The following is a 17310-nucleotide window of genomic DNA, read 5'->3' on the forward strand; positions in this document are numbered from 1 at the left end:
ATTACTTGCCAGAGCAAATGTTCAATATGGGTGAAACCTCATTCTGGAAATAGATGCCTGAAAGGACTTTCATCCATAAGGAGGCCAAGTCAAGGATAGGTTTCAAGCCTTTTAAGGACAGGATAACAGTCTTGCTTGGGGGCGATGTTGCAGGCTACAAATTGAAACCCTTTGTGATCTGGCACAGTGAGAACCCCAGGGCCTTCAAGCACATCAGTAAGCACATGCTGCCAGTGTACTACAGGAGCAATGAGAAGTCATGGATGACCCAGCTCCTCTTCCAGGATGCCTCTCTGAATTGCTATGCCAGCGAAATGGAGAAGTACTATTTGGAGAATAACATTCTTTTCAAGATTTTGCTTATTGATAATGTTCCCAGAAATCCTCCTTTTATTGGTGATCTTAATCCCAATATCAAAGGTGTTTCTCCCGCCAAACACCCCCTCTTTGATCTGGCCAATGGGTTAAGGAGTTATAGCAGCTTTATAGCAGCTATAAAAGGCCTTAAAAGGAGGACCTTTGCCCAGGCTATTGCTTCAACTGAAGAAGACACTGATGCAATTCTGGAAGGACTACAACATCTATGACTGCATCAAGAACTTGCTTGGGCTTGGGGTGAGGTCACCAAGGAGTGTAAGAATGGCATCTGGACGAAGCTCAAGAGGTTCGTCCATGACTTAGAGGATTTGCCAAGGATGAGGAGGTTGCAAAAATCAGTGAGGCTGTGGTTGAGATGGCAAACAGCTTTAACCTGGGTGTGGATGAGGATGACATGGAGGTGCTCCTAGAGGTGGTTCCTGGGGAACTGACTAATGAGTTGTTGGAACAGGAACAGGAACACATAGCTGAGGAAGAGGCAAGAGAAAAGGAAACTACAAGAGAAGAAAAAGAAGAACCCTCAAGAAAATGCACAGTGAAGGGTTTAGCAGAAGCTTTTGCAGACCTCAACAAGCTCCTTTAAAAAATTTGAAAACTTGGCCCCCAACATTGAAAGGTTTTCATTAATAGAGAGGAATGTTCATGGTACATTATCTGCTTATGAGCAAATCTATAATGAAAAACAGAAAACAAGTAGGCAAACCACCATGGACATATTTTTGAAAAGAGTGGCACCTCCTCAAGTAGAGTTTCAGGAGGTATTCCAGAAGAAGGCATTGTTATCATAGGAGATCACAGCTCCATGCATGTTATTGCCCCTGAAGACCTTCCAGGGGCCAAGATGTGGAGGTGGTAGACAGTGATACTGATGATCCTGACCCTGTATAGGCCTAGGCTAATGTGTGTGTTTGTCTTAATTTTTAACAAAAAATTTTAAAAAGTTAAAAACAATACAAAATTTTAAAATAGAAAAAAGCTTATAGAATAAGAATATAAAGAAAGAAAATACTTTTGTACAGTTGTACAGTGTGTTTGTGTTTTAAGATAAGTGTTATTACAAAAGAGTCAAAAAGTTAAAAAAATTAAAAAGTTTATTAAGTAAAAAAGTTGCAGTAAGCCAAGGTTAATTTATTACAGAAAGAAAAATACTTTTTATAAATTTAGTGTAGCCTAAGTGTTTATTATAAAGTCTACATTAGTATTCAGTAATGTCCTAGGCCTTCATTTAACTCACCACTCACTCACTGACTCACCCAGAGCAACTTGCAGTCCTGCAAGCTCCATTCATGGTAAGTGCCCTATACAGGTGTACCATTTTCAGTCTTTTATACTGTATTTTTACTGTACCTTTTCTATATTTAGATACACAAATACTTATCATTGTGTTACAGTTGTCTACAGTGTTCAGTACAGTAACATGCTATACAGGTTTGCAGTGTAGGAGCAATAAGCTATACCATATAGCCTAGGTGTGTAGTATGCTATACGATCTAGGTTTGTGTAAGTACTCTATGATGTCCACACAACGACGAAATCTTATAGTGACACATTCCTCAGAACATATCCCCATCATTAAGCAACACATGACTATAATTGACTTATACCATAAACTAGTTAGTAACCATCTTTGACTGTGGTCAATTACAAACTTCTAATACACAACTTTGAGTTATTCAGAGAAACCTTATTTATATTAGGAGCTTCCCCCCCACCCAAAAAATGTCATAGCCTCTGTGACCTCAGCTTCCTCTTTTGTAAAATGATGGGATTAGAGTAGATATTTCTGAGTTTCCTTTTATTATTAACATTCTGTGACTATAAGTCAGTTATTTAGGACACATAACATATTTGCATAGACATTATTAGAATAGATATTAGGTTTCCAGGCTAGCTCATAAAACCTCTTGAACAAGTAATGTACCTGAAATATAGTCCAAGTAGAACTTTATCCAACTATATCTAATGGCAGTTTATAATATAGTTTATAACATAATATAGTCCTAAAGTGATTCCTGCTTCCCTGTCTATCCCATCCTCCAGCTTGGGGGAGGACAAAGGGCTCTGTTAAACAGAGAGAGTAAATCCTTCTGCACATCACTCTACCTGTGTCTGCCTCTTACTGCAATGAAGGTAGCGTATCTGGTACTTTCATGTCGTCATGTTTGGTTCTCCTGTGAGGAGATCAGATCAGGCCAAATCAGTGGATCAGTTTACAGTTGTCATATCAAATTTAATAAACATTTTCTTGGCCAGAATTTGAAAACTTTTTGGTAACTTTTAATGCTTGGTAGTGGTGTCTTGTAATGTGAGCAAAAATTATTGATTCTAAGTGTCTGTAGAGATAACTTTGGAAAAATACGTTCTAGGCAGCTGAGATTCTACTACGACATGGAGCAAATCCTAATCAAAAGGATCAAAAACAGAAGACTGCTTTGGATGAAGCAGATGATGAAAAAATGAAAGAGCTGCTAAAATCTTATGGTGCTGTTGAGACTGATGATAGAGATGAGAGTAATGCTGTAGTCACTGGTATGTATGTCAGTATTGCTTGCTATTTTATACAGGAGTATACTCTGCTTAGAAAATAAAATCTTCATATTTGTAGTGTAAGTTGTTTCATAACTGGGGATAGATGTTTTATATCTTTATTAAACTCTTGAAAAGCATTCTTTATTTTTAGTAATTAGTATTTTTAAATTTGGTTTAATTTATAGATCATGTCATCCTATTGGATTGGAGTTACATGTTGAAATGAAACCCGTATCGTTCATTAAACAAATATTAATCTCCCTACCGTTGGGTCTGAGATAGATGTTACAAACTATGCAGATTGGTTTACTTGTAGTGGGGCTGGAAGAGGATGACATTATATTAAAGTCTTTGCAACTCAGATTCTATTACTTCAAAATTTGTAATTGTAATGATTCATAGAAAAGTTGGAGTGATGCCAACTTTTCAAGACTCTAATATTCTAGTGCTAGAATATGAATTTGTTAAGCAGATATACTCTACGTGTGTGTGTGTGTGTGTATGTAATAGACTGTAGTGAAAAGAATATTTCAGGAGAATGTATAGCCAGGGAAAATTTTTTGAACCATTTTTTAGCAGTAGTTTGCATTTAGATAATAATAATGAATTATCTGTAAGAAATAGGCATTTAGTGAAGACTAATTTAGAAAATATACATTTGTTGAACACCTGCTGTGCAAACCAGGCACTTGCCCACTAGGAGCTTCCAGTCTTGTGGGGAGACCAACCAGAAAACAGGCAATTAAACACAATTTATTAAGTGGAGGAGAGGGAATTGTTCTTCCTTTTCCCTCTTGCTTGAGCCTTGACTCGTAGAAGAAGAAACTCAGGAGCTTATCTGCCCTCTCTCTATGAGGAAGAATATTGGGAAGAGTGTCCCTGTCACACACTTCTCCCCCAGCCTCCCACTATCCTTACCAGTTGTTGATTTTCAAGGGAGGAATTATGTTACGGATATGATTGGTCAGAGCCAAGGATAATCATTGTGTCATATTTTACTAGTGAGCTAGATCACATGTAGGCAAGGTCAAGACTGACACAAGTTTCCTCTTTTCATCGCCTGCTACCATATGGTAAGTGCTAGGGTCAGGGCCTTTCTTAGACCCCCAGCCATGTCTCTCTCCCTCTCCACTGCCCTATCTGAAGGTTCAGGCTCCATAAGTTACATCAGCTCAGCTTACCAGAGAAACCTTGCTTTTGGAGTTATTGGGCAGACTCTTATAAAGTGCCATATCTATTTCCACTTGTCTGTTGTTTCTTAGAAATTGTATACATTTCCTTGGTCAGGTACCCCAAAGAGATGAGAGATGTAGGGTGCAATAGTTATATGGAGACAGGAAATCCAGAATGGGAGGAGGATCAGAGAGAACTTTACAGAGACCATGAATCATAGTCATAGTGGTTAACAGCATGGACTTTGGAATCAAATCTGGTTTCAATACTAGCTGTGTGACGTTAGGCAACTTCCTGAATCCCTCTAAGCTTCACTTGCTTCTTCTGTAAAATGGATTTAATAAACTTCCTACATCACAGGGTTCATATAAATATTAAATAGGATGATTCAGGGGAGGAGATTGATATCCACCGTGTGATAAATATTCAGTAAATGTTAGCTGTAATTAGTCAATTGATAATAATAATAAATAATGAAGTACTGACCAACATTAAGATATTATAATAATTATAGACTTAATTTCTTCTTCCCATTCCTGTCACCATTACAATTGATAAACCTAAATTTTTGCACATTCTTATATTTTCCAATTTTATTTTTTAAAGTAAAAATTCATGCTGTCCGGTCAAAAAGACATAAACAGTGTTTTTGTGATGACTGCAAAACTATTGATTCACCTTCTATTTCACACCAAGAAAAAACAAGAAAAAGCCCTCCTGTGGTGAGTAAAGTTGAAATCCTTTCTTTTTCTTCAGCCTAGAAAATGCCATTCCTTGGGCCAGCTGCCACTGGCTATTGGCAGCACTCTTTCCATTTTAAGGACGTGCAGGTTGAAAATATTTTTGTCATAAGAAAATAATATAGCATAATTGAACAGAATGAACCAAGAAGATATGTTGTATGGTAAACTCTCAATTATCTATATTGAATACAGAATTATGATTACCTGCTGTTCTTTACACCTAGGTTGAGTACTTTGGCTACTTCTTATCCCACAGACACTACCACTGTCATAGTGTGTCTTTATCCAACTACTCCCCAAAAGTGCCTAAGGTATGTAGTAGGCAGAAAAGACCCTGAAACCCAGGCAGAGAAAAGGAAAACAACCTGGTTTAGCCAACCTGGATCTCACATGGTTAATAGTGATAGTGTGTGAAACCCCTCATGTGAAGGCATATTTTTGGAGAAAATAACATTGTAGTTGCTCAATCAATATATATTACTTGATAAGATGGATATTCTTAGTTTGATAAAAACACAAAGCTCACTAGACACTAGCTTCTTAAGCAAAGTAGCGTTCTCAGTGAAATATTATTTTGAATAAGACTATGTATGTTGATTAGACTTCTCTTACATACTTTCTGTTAGTCATTGTTGAGGGGAAAATGTCATTCATTTAACCTAAACTGTGATTAATCAACTAATATATACCTTAAATATTTTATTTTAAGTGGGATTCAAAGTAAATTGCATTTGCCTCAGCACTTCAAAAATAGTTTGCATTGTTTCCTAGTGTCTTTTGTAATGGATGAAAAGTCAGCTGTCAATCTAATTGTCATTCCCTTGTAGATAATCCTTGCCACTTTTAAGATTTTTCTCTTACTCTTTTATGTTCTACAGTCTCACTAGGTTGTCTCTAAACGTGGATGTGTTTTTATTAATTATATTCGGGACTGGACTTGCTTCTTTAATCTGAAGACACATTTCTCATTTGTATTCTGAAACTCTCCGCCTCTATATCTTTGAGTATTGCCTCTCTTCCATTCTCAGTATGCTCCTTGTTTAGAACTCCTATTTAGACGTGTTAGACCAATCTCCATGTCTCCTAGTAGGTTTTTCATATTTTCCATCTCTAACTCTCTGTACTATACTCTGGGTAACTTCCTTGGATCTCTCTTCTAATTCATTATTTCTCTCCTCAAATATTGCTAATCATTTAACCCATACATTGAGTCTTTAATTTCAGTGACTGTGTTTTTTATTTCTAGCAATTCTTTGTTTCCTTTTCAAATTTTTGTTTTAAGAAAACAAAGTAAAAAGACTTTTCTGCTCCTGCTTTACAGTATTGATAGCATGTAAAAAATCTTTTCAAACATTTTTAAAGTCTCCTCCTGACTCTTTCTCATGATAACATGATTCTTCATGTGGTTTGTAATTTTTTGTTGTAATCTCATTTCAGTGCGGGGTGTTTCCTGTGGAATTTTGACGTGCCTAGGCTTTGTACTTTACATTTGCCTCTGCTCGGGCCCTCGGGGTTTATCAGTTTCACACCAGTTTTTATGCTGATTTCTCAGTTTGGGTTCCTGAACCACACAGATTGTATAAATTTAGTTCTTATATACATGTGTGGCATAGGCTTGGGTCTCTGATTTTCTACCCAAAGCCCTAGGTGGGTGACAAGAAGAGTTTTTCTAATCCTTATGTAACCTGAAGGACACCCACTCAAGGTTGCCAGCTTTATTCAGGGGTTGCATTCTAACTCCCTCCTCATGTGGGCCTGAGGCCTCATCTCATGTCCCTTTGTGGGCATTAAAAACCCGGCCCCTAATATCTCTGTTTGTTCTAGATCCCCCATGGGCCACTGCTAGCTTCGTTTTGTTCTAGATCCCCCATGGGCCACTGCTAGCTTCGTTTCTGACACCAGGGAATTTCCCTTTTTCCATTCTTAGCTCTGTGTGTGTTTGTGTATTTAAAGCTTATTGTATTTTGTCCAGTGTTTCCGTGTGTTTGGAGCAGACAGGGGTCCTTCTGTATCAGCTCAGCCCACCATATTGACCATAAGTATTTTTAAGGTATGTTTTCACGTAAAGATTAGAACATTATGGGGAGGGCCAGCCCCGTGGCTTAGTGGTTAAGTGCGTGCGCTCTGCTACTGGCGGCCTGGGTTCGGATCCGGGCGCGCACTGACGCACCGCTTGTCCAGCATTGAGGCAGCGTCCCGCATACAGCAACTAGAAGGATGTGCAACTATGACATACAACTCTCTACTGGGGCTTTGGGGAGAAAAAGGGAAAAAAAGGAGGAGGATTGGCAATAGATGTTAGCTCAGGGCTGGTCTTCCTCAGCAAAAAGAGGAGGATTGGCATGGATGTTAGCTCAGGGCTGTATTTTCCTCACCAAAAAAAAAAGAACATTATGGGGAAAATGCCCTATTATTAACTATATGAGTCTTTGCTTCAGGAATAATTTACATCATTTTAGATGCCAAGCCTCAGAGAAAATATAATGGAGATATAGGAGTCTGAGGAAAACTAACTTTAAAGGAAAAGAAAAACTCAAAACAAATATGAAGATTTTAAAGTCATTAAGGGTTTGTCTTTTGTAAACGTAAAGTTGTTTCTGAATGTTGCAAATTTCAAACCAAATTGAAGGTGGGGGTGACTCTATGGCCAGATACAAAGGAAATGAGATGATTTTAGTTTGGTGCTACCTTGTAACACCTTCAAATTACAGCATGTAGGCAGCTTCCTTCTCTAGCCCCGTATAGAATGAGTACAGAAGTAAACAATAATAATAACTACTAGGTGTTCACTGAGCACTTATTATATGGCATGCTCTCCTCTAAGCACTTTATATTAATTCAGTTAGTCTTCATAATAACCCTTCTAGGTAGGTTCTGTTATTATCATTAACTTCCTCATTACAGATGAGGAAGCTAAAGTAAGAGAGATTAAGCAATTTAACCCAAAATTACATTTCTATTAAGTAACAATAGCAGAATTAAACTCCAGGTAGTCTGGCTCCAGAGCCTGTGCCTTTAACCTCTGTGCCATATTATGTGAAACTGTAGAAGAGATGTCAGAGGCAAGATGACCCTGCCATAGTAAAAATTGCAAATTTGGAATAAATCATAGTAAAGCTTTACAGTAAACAGAATATAAACTGTTTAAAGCTGCTTGTTCCAAAGACAGATCCTAGGTTAGGATCTTGTTTGTTTTTTTTCCTAAGATAAACAAGCAGTAATGAAGGACTTAAGAAGGGAGATCTTGGAGGGAAAGTTATGCTGGACCCTCCATGGTGGAATGTGAGGCTGGTGTAGAGTGAAGGGTTATGGTCCCTGGTGGCTGAGACTGTGTGCATCCATGATATGAGGTAAAACAGAAAGGAAAGTCAGCGTCAAAAGATATTTTCTTTATCCTAACATGTAGGGAGAGGATTAGCCTGGGCACAAATTCAGACCTTTAGTTTACTTTTATAACCATAGCCATTCAATGTAAAAAGAGATAACTCTTGTTTTGTTCGTTCGTTTTGCATATCTATATTTTATAGTTTTACTTTGATGCATTTCATAAATGACAGCAGTGAGATTACTTTTCCACATAATTGGATGGTTTTATTACTGCACTTTCCATATCCCTTATGGGCACCAAAGTAAAATTTCAAAGCAACATACTTCAGAAGGCTTTGAGGGCCTACACGTTTTAAAAATGAATGTGTATTGAGAGTATATTAAAGGATATATAATATGAGTCAATTCAGCAGTTGTCATTTATTGAGCAACAACCATATATCCAACAATGTGGAAACCATACACAAATATCAAAGCCATGCTCCTGCCTGCCTACAAGATCTCATTATCTTGATGGAGAAACATGATGTGCTAGACGTTATATGTGTTACTGCTCAATTATGTAGCACTGAAATTCTTAAGTAATTCTGAGAAAGGAGAAATTAGTATGGATTTGATTAGTCAGAGGTTTCATCTATGAGATGGGTTTTATATAATAATCAGTGTTCATTGAGCTCTTTGTGCTGGCACTCTTCTAAGCATTTTACATGTGTTGCTCCCTTTAGGCAAGGAGAGGATAAGTAACCTGCTGGAGTCACCCAGCTTGGAAGAGATGGACCCAGAATTCACACCCAGGCAGCTTGGGTACAGAGTCCACTCCACGACTCTGTCTCATAAGAAAGAGAGGGATCTGGACAGAGTAAATTGAAGGCATTCCAGACAGGAAGTTTAGTACTGACAAGGGGATGCAGAGGTGGTCTGAAATCACCTTTGTGAGTTTTTGAGAGAGTAGTGGTTTATGTTTCTAAGATTATGTGTGAGATTTTTTGTGTGTGTGTGAGGAAGATCAGCCCTGAGCTAACATCTGATGCCAGTCCTCCTCTTTTTGCTGAGGAAGATTGGCCCTGGGCTGTCATCCGTGCCCATCTTCCTCTACTCCACATGGGTCGCCGCCACAGCATGGCTTGACGCACAGCGTGTCAGTATGCGCCCGGAATCCGAACCTGGGGACCCCAGGCTGCCAAAGTGGAGCATGTGAACTTAACCGCTACGCCACCTGGCAGGCCCTGTGTGAGATTTTAATAGTGTGCAATGGGAGTCATAAAGCCTTAAAGTGAACTTGTTGCATGTATGTGACCTTTAAATACTATGTGCTGAGCAGTTGTTGTTCTCCTAGACCTGTAAGTATAACAGAGGTCAGTGAGAAATTAGGATTCTTTACATGGTTGCTACTCTTACATTCTGTTTTCCAGAAGTAAATCTGCTACATAAATCAAGATATGTTTAAGTTTACTTTCTTTTTCAAAATGCAGCATACACAGTTAAGGTTAAGCAAAGCATAAGTACATTTTGAATGTAAAAGGAAATGAGCATTTTTAGCAGCACTTTCTTTAGCGCTTTTACTGTGCATTTGCCAATTGCATGTCAGAGAGAAACATCTATCTTCTTGTAATGAAGTTTTTAATATTTTTATTGACAGCATCAGACCATCAGTGCCATTCTGCAGGATATAGAAGAAAAACAAGAAAATTTATTAGAGTTTGAAATAAGAACCCCCGAAGAGGCAGGTAAATGTGGATTCTAACTCAAGTTTATTTTGAATATCCAAGGTCATTGCTACCTCATCTTAAGGTACATGTTTATTTCAAAGCTCCCAGTGGCTGAAAAAGTGGTCTTTTTTCTTAATGCTGGAGTATTTAAAGTGCCAGGACTGATCATTAGAAGTCAGTGATGCAAACCTGTAGTTTGTGTAATTGTTGATAAAGATACTTCTAGACTCAAGGTGTAGCATGAGTAATTTGAGAGAGACTGAGAACCATGATCAGAGATAAACCACTACTGGTGATATGTTTAGATGGAGATGTGACAAAAAGTATAAGAGAGTGACTAGAGATGAGATTATGTTACTCCTCAGCTCCTCAGTTTCACCCAGCTATGGCAACCCTTAAAAGCAGATCAGAAGAGGAATGTGCATTGGTGACACAAGTAGAACAAATCCTCATAACTGTCAGATGAGCAGACAAACCAAGTGAGTGTCTCACTGCATAGATGTCTTCCTGTTTGCAAAACATTAGTGATTCAAAATAGGAAATTAGACTCTGATCCCTGACCTAATAATCTTACTTTCTCAAAACTTCAGTAAATATTTGCAAACCCTTGATAGCTCATAACTATGTTTTCTTGACTTATGATTTACAGGGTAGAAAGTCACTCCTGATAGATGCAGATCCGAATGTTAAAAGTAGTCAGCTAAAAATAAAGTAATTTAGGGGGCCAGCCCTGGTGGCCTAGTGGTTAAGTTCGGCGTGCTCTGCGCGCTCTGCTTTAGCGGCCCAGGTTCAGTTCCAGGTCACGGACCTACGCCACTCATCTATCAGTGGCCATGCTGTGGCAGCAGCTCACACAGAATAGAGGAGGACTGGCAACAGATGTTGTGCTGTGAAGATTCAGGGAGAATCTTCCTCAGCAAAAAATAAAAATAAAGTAATTTAAAATACCTCATCAGTCTTTTGTGTAGCATGGTACAACTGTTAGTTCTTGTCTTGTCCTAGCTCAAGTTGTGTAGCCTCTTTAAAAAATCATTTCTTCTTAAATTGTACCCATTCTGCTTTTCATCCTGGCCTAACACATGGTACATGTTATGTTTTGAGGAAAATAATACAAAATAACTCACACTCCCAAACAAATATGTATAGTTTGTATATTTTATTTAGTATTTATAATATTTTAAGCATCTTAGATGAATTTTCCAAGTTTATAATTTTTTCATTATAAAAGACATATAGATGCACTTCAAAAAATAATAAAGAGGAAAAATTATGCTAAAATTACCTATTGTCTCATCACAATATTTTGATGTATTTGTTTACTTTTTTAGGAGGATACATAATTTTTTTCCTAAGAACATAGTTACAGGGCCGGCCCCGTGGCTTAGCGGTTAAGTGCGCACGCTCCGCTACTGGCGGCCCGGGTTCGGATCCTGGGCACGCACCGACGCACTGCTTCTCCGGCCATGCTGAGGCCGCGTCCCACATACAGCAACTAGAAGGATGTGCAACTATGACATACAACTATCTACTGGGGCTTTGGGGGAAAAAAGGAGGAGGATTGGCAATAGATGTTAGCTCAGAGCTGGTCTTCCTCAGCAAAAGGAGGAGGATTAGCATGGATGTTAGCTCAGGGCTGATCTTCCTCACAAAAAAAGAAAACATAAAAACATAGTTACACAATTATACCTCAATAAAATTGTTAAAAACATAGTTTGGATCATGCCGGATGTGCTATTTTTGCATTCTTTTTTCCCATAGCCATCATTCTCAGTGGTTACATAGTATTCTGTTCAATAAATGTTCCATAGTTTACTTAATTTTTCCCTTTTTGTTCAGCATTTACATTTTTCCAACTTTTTCCTCTTATGCTACAACACATAGCTTTTTGTGGATTTAGATTAGCTTCTTAGGAAAGATTAACAAAATTGTAATTATTGGGTCAAAAATATATAGACATTTTAAAATCTTTTGATTCATATTGATAAATTGGTTTCCTAAAGTATTATATACTAGTTTCACTTCCACCAATACGCATTAGTCTTTGTTCTTTACACTGCTAATAGCATCAGTATTTTCATTTAAAATAATTTTAGTAGTTTTTTTTTTTTTTTTTTTTTTTTAAAGATTTTATTTATTTGGGCCGGCCCCGTGGCTTAGCGGTTAAGTGCACGCGCTCTGATGCTGGCGGCCCGGGTTCGGATCCCGGGAGCGCCCCGAGGCAACACTTCTCCGTCCAACGCGAGGCCGAGTCCCACGTACAGCAACTAGAAGGATGTGAACCTATGACGTACAACTATCTACTGGGGCTTTGGGGGGAAAAAACTGAATAAATAAAATCTTTAAAAAAAAAAAAAGATTTTATTTATTTTATTTTTCCCCCCAAAGCCCCAGTGGATAGTTGTGTGTCGTAGCTGCACATCCTTCTAGTTGCTGTATGTGGGACTCGGCCTCAGGATGAACGGAGAAGTGGTGCCTCGATGCGCACCCGGGATCCGAACCCGGGCCACCAGCATCGCAGCGCGCGCACTTAACCACCAAGCCACAGGGCCGGCCCCAATTTTAGTAGTTTAGTAAGAAAAATGTGCCTCGTATTTATACTTGCCATACTGATTATTAGTGGTATTTTTTCACTAGTTTTATTTCCTATTTTGTGAATTGACTGTTCCTGTTTGTCTATTAATAAATTGGAGCCATTTTATATAATCAAGTATATTGACCCGTTTTGTGCCATAACTTGCAAATAATATTTTTGGCCACTTGACTGTCTTTTTATTTGTTACATGTTAGTTTGTGCTTAAATACATAAATTTTCAAATCCTGTAGAGTAAAAAGGATCAGCTTTTCCTTTGCTATTTCTTTTAATGCTTCTAAGTTTAGAAACTTTTCTCCCCTCCCCACCCCTAGGCTTTGCAATTTCGTTTTATTCTATTATAACCAATACAGTACATTGACTAATCAATGATCCCTTTATATTTGTCTCATTGCCCCTTTAAGGGAGGCAAGGTAGGGCAGTGGGACCCTAGAGTTCTAGGCTGGTGAGTAAGTCCTGACTGCGGTTGGCTCTGTTGCTTTTTGGCAGAAGTTTAAAACTCAGTCTCTTGACTTGAGAGCCTTTTTGCGGCTCTTCTGAAATTTCTACGTGGCTCTATGATGTGGCAGTACACGTTTTCCTTTCCCTGGCCCCTCTCAATCTCCTCTCAGCTTCTATTTTTTTCTGGTGTACTCCTTACACAGACTTTCACCCTCAGTAGAAGCCCTCATAGGCGGGATCACAGGGCAGGCTCCACACCAGGACTTCAGGATCCTGGCACCTCGGACCCATTGTTAGAAGGGAGGACAGTTAATTCCTAGCACAGTGGCAACTTTTTCTTTGCCCTGCTATGGAAGCTTCTTGCCCTTCAAGTTCTCAACCTCTAGATCTTCAGGGAAAAAGCCAGATGTGAGTCCATTATCACCTCGACTGAGAGTTATTACGTCTCAACAATCCTTTGAGAAAATGCTCTCAATAGGCTTGAGGTAAAGGGGAGAAACCCCCTCACCTCTCACTTTGGCTGCTCAGAATGAGATTTGCACCTAGTTAAGCCACAGCTCTAAAAAAATCCTGTTACACGGAGCCGGCCCCGTGGCTTAGCGGTTGGGTGCGTGCACTCCGCTGCTGGCGGCCCGGGTTCAGATCCCGGGCACACACCAACACACCGCTTGTCCGGCCATGCTGAGGCCGCGTCCCACATACAGCAACTAGAAGGATGTGCAACAGTGACATACAACTATATCTACTGGGGCTTTGGGGAAAAAAGAAAAGGAGGAGGATTGGTAATAGATGTTAGCTCAGAGCCGGTCTTCCTCAGCAAAAAGAGGAGGATTAGCATGGACGTTAGCTCAGGGCTGATCTTCCTCACACACACACAAAAAAAATCCTGTTACAAATTCACCGCCTCCGTATTCTAACACCTTTTATATCTTTGATCTGACTGGGAGATCCAAGAGTTATGAATCCCATTTTGTACAGGACTTACAGGCTAAGTCCTATGTGACCAAATTTAACATTTGTTATCTCTCAATTAACTGACTTCTTATTTTATTACCATATTTGTAGAACAATACATCGAAAAGATGTTGGAGATAAAAGAGGTTATGGATAACGTGCTTGCCAAACAGAAGGCAGAAAGGGATGATCTAGCTAAAAAATACAGGTGAGTGAAAAAAATGAGTGCTTTATTTACTCTCTTAACAACTTTCAAATATAAATACAGTATTATTACCTATAGTCACTATGCTATCTACATCCTCTTGACCTATTTATTTTATAACTGGATTTTTGTTATAACCACCTTATAACTCTTTTAACCACCTTCACCCATTTCTCCCACCCTCCACCTCTAGCAACCACCAATCTATTCTCTATGTGTGAGTGAGATCATATGGTATTTGTCTTTCTCTCACTTATTTCACTTAGCATAATGCCCTCAAGGTCCATCCATGTTGTCACAAATGGCAGGATTTCCTTCTTATATGTGGCTGAGTAATTTTCCATTGTGTCTATATACCACATTTTCTTTATCCATTCATTCATAGTTGGACACTTAGGTTGTTTCCATATCTTGGCTATTGTAAATAATGCTGCAGCGAACATGGGATTACAGATATGTTTCTGACCCTATTCTTTATTCACATGTAATTTTTCTCATTTTCCTTGTGTTCTTATAATCATTTGACTTCTATTGTATCTTCAATTTTTTTCTGAACTTATTTAATAATGTTTTCTATTTTTATTTATAAATCTCCTATCTTTTATTCCCATTTTGCTTTTCTCTCTGGTGAATGTCATAAATTCCTTTCTGTTTCCTATTTTCTGTCACTATAAAGCAAGTGAGCTTATAGGTGGGTAATTGACTGCAGGATATTTTCTAGGGGACTTTGGAAAAGGCTGGCTTCAATTTTCCTTTATGTCCTGTGATTAACATTACATCTAGAATTTTGGGAAGTTCCTAATGAGTTAGGGTTTCAGGTGTGCAAATCCTTGTTAATATTGCTATACAACTTAAAATCTTGTAATCTAAAGAGCACTTTCATTCTCTGTCTGAACTCTGTTTCACATAGTCTTAAATGTGATGTTATTTTTTCCTTTTTTGTTTCTCTTCTATCCAGCTTCTTGCATTTTATGCCACCAGTTGTTTGCTAATCTGATTTCTTCTTGCTGCTTCTTTCCCTTACATCTACTACTCGCTTTAACACCCAGTCTGCCTGGAGTTCAGTACAACAACTCTCAACTGTGATAGGAGAAAGAGATAGCTATATTCTTGCTTCCCCTTGAGACAGCTGCTCTTAAAGGGTGGTCCCTGAGGGTTCCTGAGACCATTCAGGGGGTTCATGAAGTCAAGACTTTTTTTATAATAGTATTAAGATGTTATTGCTTTTTTTGCTGTTATTCTTTCATGAGTGTACAGTGGAATTTTCTAGAGGTCACATGATATGTGATGATATCATCACTCTGGTAGCTAATGGAATGTGTGCTTGTGTATTCTTGTGTTTTAAAAGTGCTCAGTTTTATTTTCTAAACCAGCAAATATTGATAGATATAACCCATATAAACTAACGTTCTTTGGGTTCCTCAATAATTTTTAAGAGTATAAAGAAGTCCTGAGACCAGAAAGTTTGAGAAGCACTGGAAACAAAGTGTCCAGTATCCTGAAGGTCAGTGTAGAATAGGTGGTGTAACCAAGAGCAGAGGTGTAGATATGAGCCGTTTCCTCCCACTTGGTCCTGAAGCCCCTGAGAGATTTGGTTTGGGGAAGGAACGCAGGATAATGCTTGTCTGGGTGGTCCCCTGGACCTCCCTCAGTACAGGTTCAAAGTATAATCACAGTAATGACTGGATGAACTGACATTTCTCAGGTCTAGCTCAGGTATAGAAATACACAGAACAGTCGCACTCCTCCACAGCTAAGGGAACTTGAGTGGAACTTTACTCCCGAATTTTACTTACTTCCTGATGCATCTTTTCATTGTAAACAGGTCAGCAAACTCCAAACATAAAGAATGGTGTTCCTCCTCAGTGATCAATTGCTGCCTTCCAACTAAAGGACTAGTAGATATCTAGATAGACAACCCAAGTTTTGGTTCTCTTTTAGGGTTGACTCACAACTGATAATGATAGGAATGTAAATGTGGATAACCACGTCACCTCCTGAAAAAGGCAAACTCACCTTAAGAGTCAGTTTCCTCTCAAAGGAAATACATTGCAAAGATAGACTCTTGTGTACTTTGAGCTGATTAAATCTAAATTGAGACAAAGTATCTTTAAAATCTAAATGACTGCTAGAAAAGGTTTTCTACTGTGTGTATTTTTGTTTCTTTCTGTTTCTTCTGTAGGGTGTCCACAGAAGCATTTAAGCAGGGAGTCCTGAGAGAGCAGCTGGCCAGCTTGGCCACAAGACAGAAGAGCCTTTTGGTTGTGGCCAAAAAACAGAAAAAAATAAGCCAGAAAATTCAAAACTATAAGAACGTAACATCTTTGTCTGGTCTTAGTTTGAGGAAGCTGCCGTCCAGCTCAGAAATCTGTAGTGAAAACGACAGCCAGGAGCTTACCAGTCTGGAAACTTCAGTGCAGCCTCAACCAGGTGCACTGTCTCCTGTCAGCCTTGTTTGTGGACGCGTGCAGCACACACACTTGTCTCTGGAAACGTGGAACGACAGCCAAAATACCAACACTCGTCTCAATTTAGAGACAGTGAGAAGGGAAGAATTTTCTGGAAATGAGCTGAATTCTAAACAAAATGTCACTGACTGTACTTTAGGTGGGTTATCAAAATCCAGATATTCATATGGCACTAAGAAGATTAAATTACCATCCCAACCTGTTGCTTTTACTGCTCAGGCAGAATATTCACAAAAAGAAAATGACCTTACAGAAACTACAGCCAAAGGCTGTGAATCCTGTGGTCCGTCAGCAGTAACTGGCACATTAAATATTTCAGAAACCACAAATGTATTTGCCCAAAATGATGCCCATCCATCAACTGTTATTTGTGATGAGGCTCTTTCCAATTGTTATCCAAAAAGAGAAAATAGGAAAACAGCTTCCCAGCAGCCCTCAAGGGGGGCATCAGACTCCTTAGGCAGTGATACTGGGCATCAGATGAAACCTTGTCTTAAGAAATCAGCTTTTGCTGTTCCACATGCAAACGACAGTCAGAGCTCCTCCTCTGGGTCTGGCCATCAACATACCGTAAAGAAGCCTTTAAACTACAGCACAGCTCCTAAAAAGAAATGTATGCAGATAAAGGATCTGATATTACTAGGAAGAATCAATCCAGGAAATAACATTCTGGAATTCAAAACACAGGTATCCTATGATTTTTTTCCTCTAAAATCATGTACATTTTGGGGGCTGGCCCCGTGGCTTAGCGGTGAAGTGCGCATGCTCCGCTACTTGGCGGCCCGGGTTCGGA

General features: G+C 38.9%; 1 protein-coding gene across 1 annotated transcript in view; it reads left to right on the top strand.

Moving 5' to 3' along the window:
- Positions 1–17310, top strand: part of ANKRD31 (ankyrin repeat domain 31) — a 135501-nt gene that overhangs the window by 89784 nt on the left and 28407 nt on the right. Inside the window, exons 18-22 of the mRNA XM_087430161.1 lie at positions 2745–2907; positions 4687–4802; positions 9790–9877; positions 13956–14052; positions 16232–17204. Of these exons, the coding sequence (XP_087286287.1) occupies positions 2745–2907; positions 4687–4802; positions 9790–9877; positions 13956–14052; positions 16232–17204 (1437 nt within the window). The remainder of the gene's footprint in view (positions 1–2744; positions 2908–4686; positions 4803–9789; positions 9878–13955; positions 14053–16231; positions 17205–17310) is intronic.

Source organism: Ceratotherium simum, chromosome 4 (genome assembly GCF_057802395.1).
Source record: "Ceratotherium simum simum isolate JZ-2026a chromosome 4, ASM5780239v1, whole genome shotgun sequence".
Taxonomy (NCBI): Eukaryota; Metazoa; Chordata; class Mammalia; order Perissodactyla; family Rhinocerotidae; genus Ceratotherium; species Ceratotherium simum.